The following is a 14,099-nucleotide window of genomic DNA, read 5'->3' as shown; positions in this document are numbered from 1 at the left end:
CATGTCCCCCCAGTCCTGACCTCGTCAGCAGCCTCCCCTGGAGGGCCCCAGGAGTTGGAAAATGGGGGGCAGATGAGAGCCAATGCTCTGCAACCATCTGGCTTCCCTCCCTGGACCAGCGAGACTTATTTGAACTACTGTTGGATTTATCTGAAGCTTTATCAGGAGATGCAGGAGCCTGAGTGGGCAGGAGGAGATGGGGCAGGAGGGACAGAACAAACCCACTTTTCCCCCTTGCACATACCCGGGACACCCCAGACCAACAACAGACATGGTCTTGAGGGACAGGAAAGCCCCATCCCAAAGGACAGAGACTTTTGGGGGAAATGTCAGTGGCCGCACACAGGTGCAGCAAGAGTGGGCTCCAGTGATGGGACCACAGCACCCTCACCTGGGTGCACTGCCACCATCCCACACCACGGACTAGGACTGAAACAGTGTTTTGGGAATAGTCTCTACCTTCACTACATGCAAAGAGGCCACATCCTGCTCCTGCTGACCAAGGGACCAGATGCTGGGGCAGGATTGGACCTTCAGGGACTGGACAGTGTCTGGATGTGGCAATCTCCCTTCTATGGTCCAAGGCCAGGCAGAGAGGTGTCCAAAGCCCCAGGAATTCTGGGCGGCTGCTGGGGTAGCCCCATCCCACAAGCTGAAGGAAGCTGCTTTCTTAAGGCATGGGTTGATATTTAACCACAAAACACCTTTATAAATCAGTAAGTGTGCACAGAAACCAAGTGGATTTAAAAAAATTCCAAAACCAACTATTTCAATTTAATACATGGTTAATGCCAGGGTGCCCTGTGCCCTCCCCAGGCCGGGGGATCCCTCCCTGCACCCCTGGCCAGTTCATCCTCCCACCCCCACATCTGGGAGCTGATCACAGCCAAGGCCATCCAGAGCTGTGTTTGCTCTGGGATTTGGGACCTGATTGCAAGAGGCTGGTGGGATATCTTGTCCCTCCAGGGACTCTGCTGAGTCAGAAATCGTCAGCAGGTGGAGGGAACACGATTGAGGGGTGAGGGGGTGTCTGGGAGAGAGGGGAGAGGTGCAAGCTCAGTGCTCCCTGAGCCACGTGCCCCACCCGTGCGGTGGGGAGGGACAGGAGGAGATATGACCTGCGTCCCCTCCTGTCCCTTGGCTGTGTCAGTAGGGGTAGGGAGAGACAGAGATGAGGAGGAGGAAGATGCTGGGTGCCCTCTGCCCACCCTGGGCCAGCGCCTGCACCTTGAGGCGGTGGGTGCCGGGGTCCCGCAGCGGGCGCAGGGTGGAGATGATGCCGCGGCCCTGCTCGGTGCGGAGGGCGAAGGGGCTGCCGGGGTCCTGCTCCAGCAGCGTGAAAACGGGGCGGTGGCGGAGGGCGGAGCCTGGGGTGAGGTGCACCACGTCCCGGTGGGCAGCGATGCCCAGGGGCAGGGTGAGCAGCTCGTACCGCAGCGTGGGGGGGCCGGCCGGGCCGCAGGACGGGGCACAGCGACCCACGCACACCCTGCAGGGGAGATGAGGGAACGCGGGATGTGGGGGTGTCAGAGAGCAGGCAGGACACCTGGGTCCACGGTGACACGAGGAGCATAGAATGGACACCCCAAGCCCCACAGCACGACTCACCCTGGGCTGGAGCCTCTCCGGTACCCGGCTGGGCACGGCACATCAACACACTGGGCACCTCCACGGGTGTTGAAGCACATCTGGCTTGAGCCACACTGGATTGTGCCCTCTGCACACTCATCCGTGTCTGCAGGGAGAGAGGGAACAAGTCTGAGGGTACTGGGTGCCCACAGCTGAGGTGGAGGTTCAAACCCCGACCTCCACACCTTCCCACCCCTTCCCTGGGCTCTCAGACACTGGGGGAGCAGGACAAAAACTCAGGCTCTGCAGGGTGCTGAGCCTGGAAACAACCCTCCCATAGAAGGAGAAAGACTTGCAGCCCCAGAAAGATGACACCCAGGGCACTATGGGGACTGGACATCCCCCTGGCACCCCCACACTGACCATGGCAGGTCTTCCCATTGGACAGCAGCTGGTAGCCAGGGGGGCACAGGCAGTGGTAGCTGCCCGGGCTGTTCCTGCACTCGTGCTGGCACTGGTTCGACTGGCACTCGTCGAGGTCTGTGGGGTGAGAGAGATGAAGGAGAAGCATCAGCCCCCTCTGTTGCCCACTGCCCTGGGACAGTCTGACTCTCACCTCCCTTTCCCAGCACAGCCAAGACCACAGGGTGCAAACGAAGTGTGGGGGACAGGGCAGCAATGGGCACAGGAGTTACTTTTTGGGGACAAAGCGGCCTCTGAACAATCTGCAACAGCCTTCCCTGACACACACTCACCAGTGCAGGTGCCATTCCTCTTGACATAGCCTGTAGGGCAGGGGGGGCCCCGGGCACCCGTCCCTGCATCCTTGGCCACGCGGCGCAGGGCGAGCTGGGTGTAGAAGGATCGTCCCCACGGGCGGCTCCTCGGCCCCAGCCAGCGCAGGGGGGTGTCCCGGGACGTGCTGCCCACTGTGTCCCCTCCATCCGTCCCTGCTGTGCCACACTGTCCACCCGGCAGCAGGATCCTGCCAGGGGGGCACAGGCACTTGTAGGAGCCCCGAAGGTTCTGACACTCAAAGGCACACGGTGGGGGAAACTGCAGGCACTCGTTGATGTCTGGAAGAGGAAAGAGATGAGGAGCTGCAGCTGGATGGGGAAATTGAGGCTGTAGCAGGGCAAGGGGGCAACCATGGCCCTGTGGCCAAGTATGTGTCCCCTGAGAGCCCAGCCTGTACCCAGGCATGGCCAGCCAACGCCCAGCGCGCGGTAGCCGGGAGGGCAGGGGCAGCGGTAGCTCCCTGCAGTGTTCTGGCAGAGCTGGTTGTAGCGGCAGGCGTGGGATCCCTCGGTGCATTCATCGACATCTGGGCAGCAGAGAGAGGACAGGGTTGGGGGGATGGGGAAGTGGCACCAGGTGCCCTTCGCCATCCTCATGCCCCCCTCGGGAAGGGTCCGTACCAACGCAGTACAGCTGCCCAGGGTCCAGGATGAATCCCAGTGGGCACTGGTCTCCATCAGCCCCTGGGATTGAGCAAAGAGAATGAGAAGGGACACGTCACTGCAGGGACATGGTGTTTGCACCCTCACAGACACTGAGGGATCCTGGTGTCTCCATCCCCATCCCTGGGACTCCCCTCATTACCTGCATCAAGCGAGGCACGGAGCTGGAAGTGGAGCTGCTCTGTGGCCGGGTCATAGGAGGCAGTGATGGCTCTGGCCCGGAGGTGCTGCACCCGGGGGAGCTGTGGGCCCACAGCGGGGTCGTACACGATGGTGTGATTGCAGCGGGCACGGAGGATGTGCCCATCCTGCAGGAAGCTCTGCACTGAGCCCCCAGAGAGCTGCCCTGTGCCCGTCTGCACATAGCGCTCGCTGAAGTCCTGGGGAGAGGCAGGGAGAGGGGTCAGGCCATGGACCATCCCCATGCTCCCAGCACAAGAGTTGTGGTCCCACAGGGAGAACGGGCAGCGCCGGCACCTGCAGCAGCACCGTGGCCTCGCCGATGGTGTCCGGCACGGAGCCGCTGATCACACTGTCCAGCCGCAGAGCACCAGTGGCATCCACGCCCCGGGCGAGGTGGGTGACCCGCAGGAGCTCCCCTGCCAGGGGGGAGCGGTGAGCAGCAGCCCATGGCACCCCCAAACACAGCTCCACCTCTGGCTGAGGAGCTCAGCCTGGAGATGGTGCTTGGGGAAATGGAGTCCGAGTTCCCCCAGGAGCTGACCAGGCTCCCCCTGCCTGGGGCTGCTGGAATCCCTAACCTGTGGCAAACTCCAGCTGTGATTCATGCTGGAAGGTTCCCTGGGTGAGCAGGAACCCACTTCGGGTCACCCCGTCAGTGTGTGCCAAGGACCAGTAAATGGGGGCAATGATGGTGACCAGCACCCGCATCAGTGGTCCTGGAGATGGGAGAGAAAACATGTCACCAGGGAGCCAGCACCCTCCTGAGGGGGCACCCAGCCTGCCCCACTCCTCCATGCCCACATGGCACAGATTTGGGTGCTGCTTTTGGGGGAAGAAGGAAATAAAAATCCTTCCCCCAGTTTTGACACTTGACACAGGTCAAAACCCTCCCAAGGGTGAAGGCAGAGGTGACCACTCACCTACAGTGGGTGGGATGCTCCCGATGCTGCTCCGGATGGTGGTGGTGCCAGACTGTGGGTCATCCAACATGCTGGCATCGAGGGGGGAGACACCAAGCTTGTGGGCATTGATGACACCAACCAGGCGGCCCCGTACTTGGTGCAGCTCCCCTGGGGCAAAAGAGATGGGGTCAGGGAGCAGCACTGGGGCTGTGCTCCCATGGGAGAGCGGGGTGCTTCGCTGACTCTCCTCTCACTAATTTCCTTGTCAAGAAAATCTTGTTTTCTGGAGGTGAAAGCTGGAGCAAGGCAGGCAGTGTCCCTGCATGACTGCAAGAACAGTCCCCAGAGACCCCCTGGCTCCGGGCAGCAGTGCCACATTGACAAGGGATGCTGTGAGTGTGCCTGTGTCTTATCACACCAACATGCACTGACATCCCCAAACCCTGCTCTGTATCAACATCATGGTCCTGGCAGTGGCCCCAAGTTTTTATTTGCTTCTCCAGCACGTCTGGCAGCAAAATGCCAGCAGCCACACAGGGGCACACAGGGCAGCTGGAGTTTCCTCTATCCATCCAGGCTCTCTGCTCCTGAGGGGCAGCAGGAAAGGATGTGCCTGTGCATTTAGAGAGCCCCTGGGAGATGGGAATTTAATCATGGGCAGCAAATGCAGGAAAACTGAGGAGAGGCGAGTGTGGGTTGGCACATGGTTGCTGCTTGGGTGAGGGTCTGTTTGGGCTCAGACCTTCTGCTGAGCAGTGGAAGAGAGGAGAGGGCAAACCAGAGCATGAATCACAGGGTTTAGAGCAAGCCAGAAAAGGCAATATCCCTCCAAAGCACCATGCTGGAGGTCTTACCCCAGTGCGTAACAGTGGTGTGGGCAGGCCCAGCCTCCCGAGCCAGCCAGAAGCTCCTGAACCCAGGGCAGACACTCACCTTGGACATCCAGGGAGCCGTGGGCGATGGCAGAACCCAGGGCATTGCGAGCGAGGCAGGAGTATCTGCCGGCATCACGGTGGGCAACAGCAGGCAGGAGCAGGGTGGCATTGGGCAGGATACGGGCATGGGGACCCTCGGGAAGTGGCTCCCCATCCCGCTGCCACTCCACAGAGGGTGTGGGTTCCCCTGACACGATGCAGTGCAGCAGCACACGCTGCCCAGCATGTGCTGTCACCACTCCTGGTGTTACCACCACCGCGGGGGCACCTGGGCAGGGAAAGGGATGCAAGCAGTGCTGCAGCATTCCAGCGGTTCTGGGACTGCTCCTCAGGGGTCAGGGATGGTTGGGGGGCTGAAGGGTGGCATGGTTTGCAGTCCCTTAAAAAGAGGGTGCAGAGGTGGGTAGCACTCACTCTGCAGGACCAGGGTGACGACCTTTGCTGCTGTGCCCGCACCATTCTCTGCCACACACCGGTAGTGCCCTGCATCAGTGCTCTAGCAGGACCAACAGCGTTAGCACAATGCCATGAAAGCTCCCCAAAATGCACCAGCACCCTGAAGGCCCCACTCACCCCCACGGCCTGGATGGCCAGGGAGCCGTTCTGCAGCTGGCGCAGGCGCCCGCTGGCCACCACCGGCACCCCGTCCTTGCTCCAGTGGATGAGGGGCTCAGGGTGACCCTGAGCATCGCAGTCGAGGAGGGCATCACCTCCTGGGTGCTCCACCTGGTACGTGCTGGGGTCCCCCTGTATGATGGGTGCCTCTGGGAAAGGGAGAGAGAGGTGGCAGAGGAGGGGGCTGACTGGGCACCCCAGTTTCCCTGCCAGCACCTACCTCTGACAGAGACAAAGGCAGTGGCCCTGATGGCACCGGCGCTGTTCTCGGCGTGGCACACGTAGGTCCCGCTGTCAGCACGGGTGGCTGCCTCCCGCTGCAGGGTGCTCCTGCCACTCTGCCCCGACACACCATCTGTGGGGTACAAACCCCCAAAAAATTGTAGTTGGGGACCAGCTGGTTACAACCCCGCACAGCCAGACACGCTGGCACCCCAGGGGCCCTGAAAGGTGGAACAAGGACTAGGATGGCACCAGGATCACGTCCTCCCCCAAGCACAGCACCCTCTGCCCAGGTACCAGTGATGAGCTGCCCGTTGGCCGTCCAGGAGAGGCAGGGCTGGGGGCTGCCCACGGCGGCACACACCAGGTCCAGCCTCTCGCCCCAGTTCAGGGTGATGTCTGTGGGCAGGAGGGTGAAGGTGGGCAGGGTGTGGATGAAGAGGGAGAGCTGTCGGACTGCCCTCCCAGCTGAGTTCACTGCAATGCAGGAGTAGCTCCCAGCATCCCCTTCCTGCACCGGGAAAGAGGAGGATGAGAGGGGTCAGCTTGAGTCCGGAGTCCAGGTGCAGCCCTGGCTCACTGAGTTACGGCTTTGCTGGTTGTTGTGCACCTAAAAAGCCACAGCTTGGCCACAAACATTTTTTCTGGTCCATGTTAGCAAACCCACACTACCCTGACCCTCCAGCCTCTGTGTCAAAGGACTGCACAGGGCTCTCTCTACCAAATATATTTTGGTAGACATATCCAGGGCTTGTTTTTCAGCAGCAAAAGACACTTGTTCCTCAGCTCTCTGACTTGACAGCTGGCTCAGTGACAGGAGGGGACGGTGCTCACCTGGACATCCCGGAGCAGCAGCCCCCCGGAGGGCAGGACAGTGGCCTTTCCCCCACCACCCCGCACCAGGGCTCCCTCCCGGCTCCAGGACACACGAGGCTCGGGGACACCACGGGCAGCACAGGGCAGCAGCACCTCCAGCCCCTCCAGGACAACCAGCTCCAGCGGGCCGGCCGCGATGACGGGGGGCACTGGATGGGGCAGGAGGGAAGGGACTTGCTCACACCTCAACAGCCACGTTTTGGTGTGAGGTGCTGGGGCAGGGGCTGAGCAGAGGAGGGGACAAGCACTGGGGCCCCGATTGCTGCTGTACCTTGCACGATCAGCCTGGTTCTCCCCGCAGCAGTGCCCGAGGGGTTGCGAGCCACACACAGGTAGGTGCCTGCATCCTCTGGGGCTGCTCGGAGGAGACGCAGCCGCCCATTGGGGAGCACCTTCAGGCCAGGCCCTGTGGGGAAGGGCAGGAATGAAGGGCAGGATAGGGACTGCTTTCCCCACAGAAGTGCATCTTCCCAAGGAGTCTCCATGGAATGGCTCCAGCAGCCAACACACCCACCTGGGGCAGCAGCTGGGAGCCAGGAGAACCCACACACAGTGACACCCCCCCACCCTGCTAGAATGCCTACAACCCCCCCAGCACCCAAATATTCCCCCAGGAAAAGGCTGTGTGGGCTCTGCTATCCTCCAGCAGGCTCCTGCTCACCTCCGGTGATGCCAACACCATCCTTCTGCCAGGTGACCTCCGGCCGGGGGACACCTCTGGCCTCACAGGACAGCACCACGCTGGTGTTGACCATCACCATCACCATGCCGGGCAGGGGTTTCAAAGTAGGAGGCTCTGCAAGCAGCAGGGAAATGCTGCCCACTGGGGCTACCCTGGGTAGAGAGTGCAGGGCCCCCAGAAGTGGGACCCCGGGAGCTGTGCGTACCATGCACTGTGAGCCAGAGGTGCTTTCGGGCTGTGCCGGCAGCGCTCCGAGCCATGCAGGTGTAGCGGCCAGTGTGTGCAGGCAGCGCCTGCCTGATCTCCAGGGCTCCTGGAAGACAGTGGGGCAGAGGGGAGGCAGCAGGAGGGCTGGCAGGGACCCACTGTCCCACTGGGGCTGTGCTGCCCCATGCCCGTGCTGCCCTGTGCCCGTACCTCTGGGTAGGACGCGGTAGCCCCCTCCTCTGCTGCCCAGCTGAGCCCCATCCTTGCTCCATGACACCGTGGGTGGGGGCACACCAAAGGTGTAGCAGGTGAGGACCACAGGGGACAGCCGGGTGACAACCACATCCGTGAGGTCATCAGCGATGGTGGGGGGCACTGGAGAGGGGAAGGAGGGAGGCAGGGAGGTGAGCAGGGATGCATGGCAAATGCTGAAGGGGATTCTGTCCCTGTGCACATGGACACAGCTATTTCCTCTCTTGCCTGCCCTCATGCCCAGTCCTCGAGAGGGAATCCAACCCCAGGGGGGCTGCAGCACACTCACATCACACCCGAGGTGGTGACAAATCCTGGGAAAGCCCCTCTCAGCAAGACCTCCAGCCCCCAAAATCTCACCGTGGACAGACACGAGGAAGACCTTGCGTGCCTCTCCGGCCGCGTTGGTGGCGATGCACTCGAACCTCCCCTCATCCCGGGGACCAGGGCTGGTGATGAGCAGAGATCCTGAGGACTGCAGACTGTGCAGGCAGAACACAGAGTCACTTCTGTCCCATGGGGAGCAGTGAGAGGGGGTAAACCCCACCTTACAGAGGGACCCTTCAGTGGGCGAGGTGCCCAGTGTACCTGTAGGCGCCAGGTGGGCGGTGTAGGTTCAGGGGGCGACCATCCTTCTCCCACCTGATGTGGGGCTCGGGGGTCCCCCAGGAGTCACAGCCCAGCGTGGCTGGCTGCTGAGCCAGCAGGGTGAGGTTGGAGAGCCCGGGGGCGATGGCAGGAGGGACTGCAGGAGGGCATGGTGGTGATGAGCAGAGGACAGTAGCACATCATTGCACTGATGAGAGCAGCCCAGCAGTGGTGGGTTGCAAGGGGGTGAGCCTAGGAGGGATCCATGTGGTTCTCCTGCTTACCTAGGACACGGAGGTTCAGGCCTCGGCGGTCAGAGCCGGCAGGGCTGGATGCCATGCAGAGGTAATGGCCTGAATCCTGGACCTGGACGGGGTTGATTTGCAGGGAACCTCCTGGCAGGAGCTGCAGCCTGAGGAGGGAGAGCAAGGGAGCCCCGTGGGGGCTCTGCATAGCTGGGCTGCACCACACAGTGACCAGCTGATGGGAAGGTGACAAGTGCCACTGCAGTCATATGCAGCTCATGCCCAGTGAGCTGGTGTGGGGACAGAGCACAGCTCTTCACAGCGTGACAGTGCTGCCTCTGCTCCAGGCACACCAAATGACATATTGATGTGGACGGTGGCACTATCTGAGTGCCAGCTCTTGGTGTCACCAACCTGCAGAGCCTCATACCTGTCACTCCCAGGAAGGGGCAGGAGCTGGCCGTCCTTCCGCCACATCACCTGGGGCATGGGCCACGCCTCTGCCTGGCACAGCAGCACAGCTGAGCTGTTCAGCAGGGCTCTCACCTCCTCAGGGCCTGGCTGGATCTCAGGGGCCACTGTGGCAACATCACAGAAAGTAGGGGACAGGGCTCAGGAATGGAGGATGCCAGCCCAGAGCAGCACTAGAGGCTGGGCATAGTCCAGCCCCATCGTCCAACTGCGAGACACCCCATAACATTCCACATCCCTGATTCAACAGGGAAGGAGCTGGCACTCAGGGCCAGTCAAGGCCAGTGGAAGGGCAGCACTCACCATGGACCTGTACCCGAAGGCGCAGGCTGGTGTCCCCCATGGCGTTGGTGGCCCTGCAGCTGTACTCCCCACCGTCCACTGCCCGCACAGCCTGGATCTGCAGGAAGCGTCCCTCGGCCAGGACCTGCCTGTGGGAATCCTCCTAAACCCCCAGGAGCTCCTATCAGCAGCTCTCCCTGCACCAGCCCCTGCCAGCCCCTCAGAGCTGGTGCAGGTTCATCCCAGTCCCTGCCCGTGCACCATCCCGGGTCCTGTCACAGGTACCTGCACTGGGGAGCCCTCCCGGTGCCACTCGATGTGGGGGGGTGGCTCAGCATCCTCTGGGCACTCCAGGATGAGCTGCCCCCCTGCTGCAGCTGTGATGATGGGGATCTCCCCAGCACTCTCAGTGCTGGGTGGTGCTGTGGGACACACGTCAGGGAGTCAGAGAATGTGCAACGTGTGTTGGACACCTCCATACTTGTCCCTGTAAGTCGTGCACAGGCCCCTACTCTGCAGGACCATCATCCTGTGCTCCAGACCCTTCTTTGGAGGTTTTTTACAGTCCCCACCAATCCCAAAGAGGAATGCAGGGATGCTACAGCTCTCTGGTCCCCCAGAGCTTGGGCCATCCTGCAGCACCCTCCTCACTGCACTGCTGGGGCCACACTACCTTGGATGCTGAGGTGGAAGCTCCTGCTGTCCTCCCCAGCAGGGCTAGTGGCCAGGCAGGTGTACAAGCCAGAGTCAGCCACCTACACAGCCAGGAGAGGGAAAAATTGAGGCACAAAAGAAAATGCAGATGGGGAGAAGAGAGAGGAGCTCCTACCTCAGCGCTCTCCACACGGAGGGTGCTCTCATTCCCCGATGTGAGCCAGGGCCCTGCCAGCAGCCGTCCGTCCTTCTCCCAGGTGACAGTGGGCATGGGGACACCCGTCACCACACATGTCAGCTCCAGTGGGGTGCCCACAGTGAGGGACATCTCAGTGGGGTGGGATGCAGCCTCAACACGGGGTGGCTCTGCAAGGCACGTGGCAAGGCAGGAGGACTCATCCCCTCATTGCTCCCAAAAAATTGGCTAAGCTGCCCTTCCCAAGTCCCGGGGGGATGACACGCACCCATCACCAGGAGGTGAAAGGCTTTGCTGGCCTCCCCAACCTCGTTCACCACCAGGCAGGAGTACACCCCTGTGTCAGATGGCCCCACGGCTGCCAGGCTCAGCTGTGGGCCACCAGGCACCTGGTCTCTGTGCCACCCCAGGGGCTCTCCATCCTTCAGCCAGGTCACTGCCGGTGCTGGGGACCCGGTGGCTTCGCAGGAGAAAGTGACATCAGAGCCCTCAGCCACCATCTGCTCCTCTCTGCTCTCAGGGCTCTCCAGGACAGGGGGCACTGAGGAGGGAAGGATTTCCTTTAGGGGGGGCTGTGGGAGTAAAGTTGGATTCCCAGGCACTGGGGATGGGTTTGGCAGTTCCCTGGTGTCCTGTGAGCACCCAAAGGTTGCTCAGCCTCCCTGCAGGGTGTTCTGGGACTGCTTTCAGGCTGGTCCTGCCTTGCTCCATCCCCTCCAAACCCAGGCCAGCAGCTAAGGGATGGCTCAGGACCCTGTTTGGGAACGGACTACAATGCACAACATGTGCTCTGCCAGCAAAATCAGTGCCTGGGTGCCCCCCACTCTGCTCTCCCCAAGCCCATCTGTCCCATACCTCGTATCTCCAGGACGAAGCTGCGCTCAGCCACCCCTGCCCGGCTGGAGACGACGCAGGTGTAGAGCCCGGCGTCGGAGACCTGAGCCTGGAAGATCCTAGACCATGGAGTGGGGCACAGGGGTGGGGAGGAGACATCAGCTCTGGGTGACCCCCTGCTCCCCAAGGTCTCCGCGCTGACCCTCAGCCACCTCGGGGTGCAGCCACGGCCATCCCCGCACGCAAACCTGGGTACCAGCCCCAAAGCCTGCGGCTGAGCATCACTCCAGGGTCACTTCTCACCTGAGGACGTGCCCGGCCGACAGCAGAGTGACGTGAGGGGACAGGCGGAGGGGCAGCCCGTCCTTCAGCCAGCTGACGTGCAGCGGAGGGGACCCCCGTGCCCGGCACTCCAGTGTCACCACTGCGGACAGGGCTCCACGGACCACCTCCGGGTCATCGGCACCTCTCTCGATGGTGGGAGGGACTGGGCGAGGGGACAGAGGGGATGATGGGGCTGTCGGGGGCGGGTTGCCCCGGCACTGCCCCGCGGGTCCCAGCCCTGCTCACCCAGCACGCTCAGCGTGTGCAGCCGCGTGTCCTCGCCCGCGCTGTTTCGGGCCAGGCACGTGTACGCCCCCGAGTCGGCAGCTTGGAGCCCCTCAAGGAGCAGGGAGCTGCCATCCGGGGACATCCTGTGTGGGAAGGACAGGGCAGTGACCTGTGTGCCCATCCCTAACGTGCCCGCGGGGCAGAGGTGCTCTGTGCTTGGTCGCAGCCCAGGGACCATGGGACCATGCCAGGGTGACAGTGACCATCCTGGACACCCACGATGGTGTTGTCTCAGCAGCTCTCAGCAAAGAGCTGGCATGAGCGTGTCCCAGATCAAGCAATGGGAAGAAGCAGCAGAGCTCAGCCTGCCTTGCATGGCAACTTTGCACGTGGGGAAACTGAGGCACAGACAGGGCTGTGCCGTGGTCAGCTCCTGGGGTGACCCCCCCCATCCAAACTCACCGGACATGTGAGGGGGGCGGCAGCTCCAGGGGTTGCCCATCCTTCAGCCAGGAGATCTGGGGGGTGGGCTGTCCCTGGGCCCGGCACTCCAGCCTGACCCCGCTGCCCTCCAGCACGCTGTGCTCACTGGGGAGCCCTGCACTGATGATCTGAGGGGCCACTGCACCGAGAAGAGGGGGATGCTGAGGGAGAGGAGGGGGAGGAAGGCTCCACTCCGAAGGAGAGCCCACGGACACCTGGTTGCCTTGGGGAAGCCCTACCTCGCACCAGCACCACGAAGTCCTTGCGTGTCTCAGCCCCTGGACCCTGGGCCAGGCAGGTGTATCGGCCCTGGTGGAAAGGCTGGAGGGAGCTGAGCTGGAGCTGGGCCCCCCCAGACACCAAGCCCTGCTCTGGGCTGCTCTCTGCAAGGAGACAGGTGAAGAGGGCTGAGCACTGCTCCTCCACTGAGCCATCCCCAGGCTCATTATTATGCTACCCCCTTCCCACCCCCGGGATCCAGGTCTGGGGACACTGTTAAAGCACAGCAGAGATTTTGCAGTTTGCACTGCTGGAGCTTTACAGGAGAAAAGAGCCACTGGTTTCAGGGCAAACTCCTGTCCCAGCAGGTACTCCAAAGGCTGGTACCCAGAGAACTCACGCCCACATCCCCCTCCATCAAGGTTCATACCCACACCCCACTGCTTCAGGCCTCAGGAATGAATCTGAGGTCTCCTAAAAACGCTCAGGGAAGACACCAACTCTTTCATATTCTGCCCCCCCCCCCATGAGCTCCTGAGGATCTCTTGCAGCAGGGTTGGAAGTGGGGAAACTGAGGCAGGACTGTTTCAGGGGAACAGGCTGGGGATGGCAGCCCAGCACGGTGTGCCCTGCACACATACCCAGGGGGCTCCCATCCTTCAGCCAGGTGACAGTGGGCACAGCCACCCCAGTGACTTGGCAGGTCAGGACGAGGGGGGTCCCCACGTCAGCTTCGAGTGTCTCCTGCTGCAGGTCCTGGATGCCTGGGGGCTCTGAGATGGAGGAGCAGAGATGGGGGTGTGAGCAGGAGCACGCAGACCAGGGTTCACTCCTGGTTCCTCGGTGTGTGCTCTGAGAGGCAGAGCTCCCGGCTGAGCCCTCACACTCACCATGGACGTTGAGGACAAAGCGCTTCTCATCCTGGCCGGCCACGTTCAGTGCCACACACGTGTATGTGCCTGAACTGGAAAGCTGCAGGGGATGGATCTGCAGCACCCGTGAGTCTGGAAGAAGTCAAAAACAGGGAGTCAGGTCAGGCTGGAACAGGACCAGGTCTGGGCCACCCCACCAGCAAACTGACTGGGCCCCCAGCAGCTGGCCAAGCTCCATGTAAGAGGAGTCTGGCCATCAAAGTCTTTCTTTCAGGTCTGAGGCTTTACTGTGCACAGAAAGAAAGGGAGCTGAGCTCCTGGGGGGTGGCAACACAGTTTTCAGGATGCAGCCTTTAGAGCCCAGAGGAGATAATTTGGCAGCATGTGGTTACCGTGTGGTACGGCCAAAATCTGAGCTCAAGTCCCACAGGCAGCACCCAGGAAGGGGGGTTAGGGAAGTTAGAGCCCAAGGCTGTGCCAAGCCCCAGGGCACAGGCTATCAACCTTGCTCATCCCACCGTACCTGGGCTGACGGTCACCCCCTCACTGAGCCACAGGACATGTCCATCCTTGTACCAGGCAATCTCTGCGGCCGGGTGGGATCGGACATCACACACCAGTGAGACACTGCCATTGACGATGCCATCGATGCTTTCGGGGTTTGTGTCCACAATCCAGGGAGCTTCTGCTCCAGCGCATCCCAAAAGACAGTGCCATAGGGGAACCATCAACACGGAGGCTAAGTTCTCCCCAGGAGGAAACATGCACAGAGCGTCTCTCGCCTCCCCAGAGCACGTGGC

At 61.8% G+C, this 14,099-nt stretch overlaps 1 protein-coding gene across 1 annotated transcript in view; it reads right to left on the bottom strand.

The window, feature by feature from the left end:
- Positions 1-1,133: 1,133 nt before the first annotated feature.
- Positions 1,134-14,099, bottom strand: part of HMCN2 (hemicentin 2) — a 34,484-nt gene continuing 21,518 nt past the window's right edge. Inside the window, exons 43-79 of the mRNA XM_017810328.1 lie at positions 13,823-13,984; positions 13,318-13,431; positions 13,069-13,200; positions 12,448-12,591; positions 12,188-12,347; positions 11,744-11,868; positions 11,477-11,660; positions 11,195-11,292; positions 10,608-10,880; positions 10,319-10,509; positions 10,163-10,244; positions 9,775-9,911; positions 9,511-9,652; positions 9,167-9,314; positions 8,776-8,903; positions 8,492-8,648; positions 8,264-8,385; positions 7,862-8,026; positions 7,650-7,757; positions 7,424-7,558; positions 7,034-7,168; positions 6,721-6,911; positions 6,184-6,397; positions 5,885-6,019; positions 5,623-5,813; positions 5,464-5,545; positions 5,048-5,317; positions 4,133-4,282; positions 3,791-3,928; positions 3,507-3,628; positions 3,172-3,409; positions 2,988-3,050; positions 2,765-2,893; positions 2,325-2,645; positions 1,993-2,109; positions 1,609-1,735; positions 1,134-1,489 (exon numbers count right to left, since the gene is read on the bottom strand). Coding sequence (XP_017665817.1) covers positions 1,147-1,489; positions 1,609-1,735; positions 1,993-2,109; positions 2,325-2,645; positions 2,765-2,893; positions 2,988-3,050; positions 3,172-3,409; positions 3,507-3,628; positions 3,791-3,928; positions 4,133-4,282; positions 5,048-5,317; positions 5,464-5,545; positions 5,623-5,813; positions 5,885-6,019; positions 6,184-6,397; positions 6,721-6,911; positions 7,034-7,168; positions 7,424-7,558; positions 7,650-7,757; positions 7,862-8,026; positions 8,264-8,385; positions 8,492-8,648; positions 8,776-8,903; positions 9,167-9,314; positions 9,511-9,652; positions 9,775-9,911; positions 10,163-10,244; positions 10,319-10,509; positions 10,608-10,880; positions 11,195-11,292; positions 11,477-11,660; positions 11,744-11,868; positions 12,188-12,347; positions 12,448-12,591; positions 13,069-13,200; positions 13,318-13,431; positions 13,823-13,984 — 5,873 coding nt within the window. The 3' untranslated portion in view covers positions 1,134-1,146. The remainder of the gene's footprint in view (positions 1,490-1,608; positions 1,736-1,992; positions 2,110-2,324; positions 2,646-2,764; positions 2,894-2,987; positions 3,051-3,171; positions 3,410-3,506; positions 3,629-3,790; positions 3,929-4,132; positions 4,283-5,047; positions 5,318-5,463; positions 5,546-5,622; positions 5,814-5,884; positions 6,020-6,183; positions 6,398-6,720; positions 6,912-7,033; positions 7,169-7,423; positions 7,559-7,649; positions 7,758-7,861; positions 8,027-8,263; positions 8,386-8,491; positions 8,649-8,775; positions 8,904-9,166; positions 9,315-9,510; positions 9,653-9,774; positions 9,912-10,162; positions 10,245-10,318; positions 10,510-10,607; positions 10,881-11,194; positions 11,293-11,476; positions 11,661-11,743; positions 11,869-12,187; positions 12,348-12,447; positions 12,592-13,068; positions 13,201-13,317; positions 13,432-13,822; positions 13,985-14,099) is intronic.

This window comes from Lepidothrix coronata, unplaced genomic scaffold, assembly GCF_001604755.1.
Source record: "Lepidothrix coronata isolate B3197 unplaced genomic scaffold, Lepidothrix_coronata-1.0 Scaffold28, whole genome shotgun sequence".
NCBI lineage: Eukaryota > Metazoa > Chordata > Aves > Passeriformes > Pipridae > Lepidothrix > Lepidothrix coronata.
This window is presented reverse-complemented; position numbering and strand designations above follow the sequence as displayed.